The 6000-nt window shown below is 48.0% G+C and overlaps 1 protein-coding gene across 2 annotated transcripts in view; it reads left to right on the top strand.

Annotated features, from left to right (window-relative positions):
- The first annotated feature begins 456 nt into the window (after positions 1-456).
- The window catches only part of GGH (gamma-glutamyl hydrolase), a 71672-nt gene continuing 66128 nt past the window's right edge, over positions 457-6000 (top strand). For both annotated transcript variants that reach the window (XM_029591379.1, XM_029591378.1), the window contains exons 1-2: positions 457-789; positions 5035-5149. In XM_029591379.1, the coding sequence (XP_029447239.1) occupies positions 633-789; positions 5035-5149 (272 nt within the window). In that variant the 5' untranslated portion in view covers positions 457-632. The remainder of the gene's footprint in view (positions 790-5034; positions 5150-6000) is intronic.

Raw genomic sequence — 6000 nt, 5'->3', positions numbered from 1 at the left:
CATCATTGTTCCCTCTCCTCTTCCCTGCTAATCCACTACAGGGGTCACAGCTGTGGTCTGGGGCTGTTTCTGCTCCATCCTCCCCTCTCTCCCTCATGTCCTGAAGTGACAAGATAGCAGGGGCTGGTATATGAAACAGAGTGGTAATAAGGACCACTGGGACACTCCTTGATATTGTACTTTGGGTAATTTATAGCATTATTTTAGCTATTTGGTAATCTTTTATTTTTCTTCTAGTTATTATCTGTATTATTTTGGCAACAGCTAAAATTGCCATGCCAATAAAGTGCTCCATCTTCTCTCTCCCCCCCCCCCCCCCAACTTTCCCTGAGTGACAGCAGGGGAGGAGCTGGATTACAGAGTTCAGTGGTGTTTTCTGTTTTTTCTCTTCTCTGTCTGCTCCAGTCACACCTTCTCCCGCCCACCCTGCTCTCTGTACCCTGCCCACGAGGGGAGGAGCTGAACCAGGAACCAGAGCGATGAGAGAGCGTGCAGCATCCAATAGACTTCTGCCTGTCCCTGTCCCTGCCTTGCTGTAGTTTAGCTCTCGGCTACCGAGGGGTGAGAGAGCACAGTAGAGGACACTGGAGGTGCGGAAGCACCCGTAGAGCTGACCCCCCCCCCCCCTCCCTATGCCCGCAGCCTTCTTCTGGGGTGACTGCGAGCGCAGCGGAGGGCACGGGCGCAGCATGGTGGGCTCAGCGATCGTAACCGCGCTGGTGCTGCTGAGCTCCCAGTGGCTCTACAGCGGCGTCAGCGCCCGGGAGCTCAACACCAGACCCATCGTAGGTAAGAGGGGGACCTGGGGCGGCGGGAGCGAGTCGGCTGTCATATGATGTCCACGGCTCCGGGTGTGTTATGGCTACTGCGTGCATATGAGAGGCTCTGTTTATAACAGGTGCATGTGTCTTAATGGATCTTGGGTAGGTTTGACAGTTTCTGTTGGAGGTAGTAGGTGCAGTCCGTTTTACGCATATGACAGGTGCTACAGCTACATACGAGGGCCAGTGTGGAATGTACCCAAAACATTGTTTCCCTGTAATAGATATAGTGTGGGTGGAATAGTAATGCATGTCTAGAATACGTGGTTTATAATAGGTACAGTTTAACTAAAATAAATTCTGTTTCGAGCTGGGGCAATGTGTTTTAATAGGTGCCGGGCAGTGGGATTATAACGTCCAGTAGTTTGCTTCACTCTCTCCTGGATTGCAGGTTCCAGTGAGGGTTGAAACAACAACAAAAAAAGGCAGCAGCAACGAGAACACGAGCAGTGATTTAGGAAAGGCAGGCAGTTGCCTTTTCCTGGTTTTCCTTTTTTTTTTTTTTTTAAGAGATCTGAGCCCGACCTGATGCAATCGGTGGGTAATTTTATTGCAGGTTCATTTCGGAGGGTGTTGGAAAAGGATGGCGCAGCGTCTCCTCCGTAAAGATAGTCCAGTCAGTGAAGTCTTTTTTTTTTTTTGGGGGGGGGGGGGGGGGGGCTGGAAGGCCGCAGAAGAACAGCAGAGCCGTTCTACCAGGCACCTGAATCCGGCTCCGCATCACGGGCCAATCGGGCTGCCGGGATTTGCATAACCTGAAGGAGCTGTGGCGGAGGGGAAGAGCAGGAAATCCAGGCGGAAATGGAGAGCCTCAGCGTCTTTTATTTTGGGTTTTAACTATATTTCGAAAGGTTTTGTCTCATTTTCTCGGTAGCAGAGCACAGCTTTCACTGCAGAGGGAGGCTGCTCTGTTTTCCGTCCTTCTAAGGCAGAAAGACCTCCTCCTGCCTGCAGCAGGAAGGCAAAGCAAGGCGAGAAAAACCTCTTCCTCCCTGCTCCTTTCTTTTCAGTTGTTTTTCTTCCCATTTCTAGTTTTGGTTCAAGTTGCCTTACTCCTTTTATGTTTGCTTCCCAGCCCAACTTTAAGTAGCTGGAGAGGCTGCTTTCTTTTTTCCCCTTTCTTCTCTACACTCCTTCATACAGAGGCAAGTGGAACACCCCCCCCCCCTTTTTTTTCTCCCGTTCCCCGGGAGAAGTAAATTTTTTGAATGGCTGCAAAATTAGCCCAGCTGAGGCCTCCATTATGGAGAATTTCATCGCCAACCAAGACTGCTCCTTCTCCCCCACGGTGAGAGGGACAAAAAAAAAAAGCCATCTCTGGCTGGAGCTGTTGTAGAACAGGGCCCCCTGACCATGCTGCCCCACCCCCAATACTGGAAGGGGCAGCTCCCCCGCCCTGCGTGACGGCCACCGCCTGCCGGGAAGAGGAAAAGGAAGTGAAACTCCTCTCCTCAGGGACCACGATGGTCCCTTCCACCCCCTTCCTTTTCATGCCCCCTACCAGGGACACCACTACTGAAAGAGTGTCATCATCACCTTCCCTCCCCTTCCGCAGAGGAAGGGGCCTGTGAGGCCGCTGGGGGTGCCACCACTGTGGACACCTCTACAGGTGGCACTGCTACCAACATCCGCTGCTGCCGCTGTCCCTACCGCATCTACCAGCACCACCACAGTCATCATTGGGGTCCTCACTCCCCTTGCCACTTCCCCTTTCGTCCTCGCCGCCAGGCCGTAACATGCGGACGGGGTTGGAGCTTGAAAGGGACACGCGTCGTCATTGGGTCTCTATTTGTTGGCAGCAGGGTCCTCCAGCCTCAACCTGAAGCACTGGCTGCGCTGCCACATGCTGGCCTCGCCCATCCCCTTTCCACTACAGCGCCGCCCCGGCCAAACTGGTCAGGCCTAAACAGGACTTAGCAGTGGGGAGTTTGAGCAACAAGGTCGTAATGTTGTTTGTCTGGTTCCTCCAGGCAGTCAGTAAGGCCATCAAGGAAGGACTGGTAGTGGAGGGTGTATTCCACCAGGTGGAGCCCATTGTAGGGCAAGGGACCTGGGTGGTTTTTTAGCAATATCCCACCTCACCTCCCGGATGCCCTGATTTGACGCCACCTCAGTGACCTAGGGACCTTTATGACCCCCATCAAGGCTATCCTGGCTCAGTCACCAAAAGATGGAGCTGCGGCACATGGATACGCCTGCCCGAGGATGGAGGAGAGCCCCAAGAGTGGAGGATGATACCCTTCCAGGCGGGATTATTTTGGATCTGTTGGTCAATAGAGGAGGCTTGATGCTTCTTCTACCACAGACTGGGGCACTCCCACTGACTCCAGCCTCCTCTCCCAGTCCATCCAGCAGAGGGCAGTAAACCTCCTCCAGACAGGACCTGGCCCCTCCACCCTGACCACAGGGCTTGCGGCGACTCCCTTGTCCCAAAACAATATACAAGACATTTAGGTCATGGGGAGTGGCCTCATTCCTGGATTTTATTAAATCAGGTGCCAGAAAAATTGACAAACAGGCAGCTTGCGCCCATAATACATCTTCAGTTTCTGACCTTTATACCATTCTTTTTCTTGAATTCATTTGTAATCTTTCTGGCGAGCCCTGGGTAAGAAAAAAAATATTCCAGCTGCTGCAAACCAAAATTCAGATACTAGAGAATTGAATATTCTTTACATAAATGCCACATTTTGGTGCCAGACCCTGATGATGGTCTTGTTTTGGAAAACAAAAGCCTACAAATTGCATTCAATGTGCTGAGCAGGGGAGTCCCGTTATGTAATATCAGAAGTCGTTTACGAGCTCCTGTATTAAACTGAGGTTAAAGACAGCGATCTTCACCTCACGTCCGGATTCAGGGCCCTTGATTTCAGCGCTCAGGAAGGTGCACGGCTCTTGGTTGAGGACTATCACTATACTGACCAGGTTAGGTACATTGGTGTGGACTGGGGTGCAAGGGTGTTTATAAAATAGAGGAAAAATTGCCCGGTATATATGCATGTGTGAATCTATTTATTTATAAACTATTTAGAAAGCACCATCAAAAATTTGTGGCAGTTTACAAACAGAAACAAACATAATAAAAACAAAATGTATAAACGATAAAAAAAAATGTAATAAAATTACCTCTTCCACTTTATCCAGCTCGCAACTTGAAAGCTCCTACAGTCAAGAGGGAAAGGAATCTCTTTTGACGAACCTGACGTTTTGCCCTAGTATTTCTCAGAGATCATATACCTCTAAGTAACTAAATAAGCCTTCAGGTTTTTCCTGCAGGTGGGAGCCCAACAGAACTAGGAAACTACTGGGGGGGGGGGGGGGGGGGTGGGAGGAAGTCTGTGGCCCTTGTCTACAGCTTGCAGTAATTCTTCCGTACGCTTTCAATAGAGGGAGTAGGGAACACAATGAACTGTCCACGCTCGCGTATCCTTAACTCAGCCTCTGTTGGGCTAAAGCAACCATGAACCTTCATTTACAAGTAATTGGGGCTCCTTGCCTCGTCCCTGGCTTTCAACTCAGCACAGCCATTGAAGCGACGGTCAAGGGCCAAGCACCTGTTTGATAAGAATACAGTTTTAAGGTATTGATTTTAGTTTTCCGTGCATTGCATAACATTGGCCCGGATTATCTAAGCTCTCACCTAATAAGATGAGCTATGTGCCAGACTGTAGTTTACGTTCAGGAACTGAGGGCTCACTTGAAATTCCCGCCTGTGAAGTTGGTCTGCTTGTCTAGGAATAGAAAACACGGTTTCTTAGTTAGGGGACCAACTTTGTAGAATGCATTTCCTAGGAAACTGTGGTCTGTGACTACGCTTAAGTCAATTTAAGAAAAAATTAAAACTTGGTTTTTGCAAGATTTTCCTGCTTAGTTTTAATAGGGAGAAATAGGGTGATGATATTTTTATGACCAATAGATTTTAAGGGGCGGGAGGGGGGGGGTTAAGTTGATTTGCTTTTAAATTGAATTGTTTAATTGGGTTTCTAATTAAGATATAATGTTATGGAGGGTGGGTGCTTTGGGGAAATGTTTTATTATTTGTAAAACATTTTGTTTTGCTGTAAGTCGCCTTGGGTGTAATCATGGTAAGGTGGTTGATAAATGATGATGATAATGATGAATCGCCAAGTTTCCCTGTGGAACCCTGCAGTCATGAGCCCAAAGTCTGGCCATTAGGAATGTATTAACTGAGTTCATATTTTTGGCACTATAGGTGTATTGGCACAGGAGACTCACTTTCACAAACTCTCACAGCTGGGAAAATCCTACATTGCTGCTTCTTATGTGAAGAATCTGGAAGCTGCTGGGGCAAGAGTGGTGCCCATAAGGTGACCTCTAATTCCTTTTATTTTGTATGTCTTAGTAGCAGAGCTCCAGTGGAAATGCCCAGGTGTGTATCCATGCCCTTCATAATTAGCTGGACAAGTCCATGTTATGTGTTAAAGTGCACAAAAAAGTAGTCCCCACAACTCAACCAAAGTGAGTGGATAACAAGTGTTGTAAGGATATACTCCTCCTCAGTTTAAGGTGAAAAGGCCCCAAATTAATTTGCTTTCTTCTGTGCATGTACCACAGAAATGTGGAAGAAATATCACTGGGAGCGGTATAAAAGGGATCATTACTTTGGTAATTAATCCAAGGAGTGGAAGAAATTTTAGTACTAGAGATGGACAGCAAAAGCAAGATGCAGGATCTTAGTCCAGCCCCAGCCTGTGCTAACATAGGGACACATGTAATTGCCATACTGGGTCAGACCAAGTGTCCATCAAGCCCAGCATCCTGTTTCCAACAGTGGCCAATCCAGGCTACAAGTACCTGGCAAGTACCCAATCACGAAGTAGGTGCCATGCTATTGATGTCAGTACTAGCAGTGGCTATTCCCTAAGTTAGCTTATCAATAGCAGTTAATGGACTTCTCCAAGAACTTCTCCAAACCTTTTTTAAACTCAGTTACACTAACTGCACTAACCACATCCTCTGGCAACAAATTCCAGACCTTAATTGTGCATTGAGTGTGAGAATTTTCTCCAATTAGTTTTAAAGGTGCTACATGGTAACTTCATGGAGTGCCCCCTAGCCCTTCTATTATCTGAAAGAGTAAATAACTGATGCACATTTACCTGTTCTAGACCTCTCATGATTTTAAAGACCTCTATCATATCCCCTCTCAGCCTTCTCT

The sequence above is a fragment of the Rhinatrema bivittatum genome, chromosome 2 (genome assembly GCF_901001135.1).
Source record: "Rhinatrema bivittatum chromosome 2, aRhiBiv1.1, whole genome shotgun sequence".
Taxonomy (NCBI): Eukaryota; Metazoa; Chordata; class Amphibia; order Gymnophiona; family Rhinatrematidae; genus Rhinatrema; species Rhinatrema bivittatum.
This window is presented reverse-complemented; position numbering and strand designations above follow the sequence as displayed.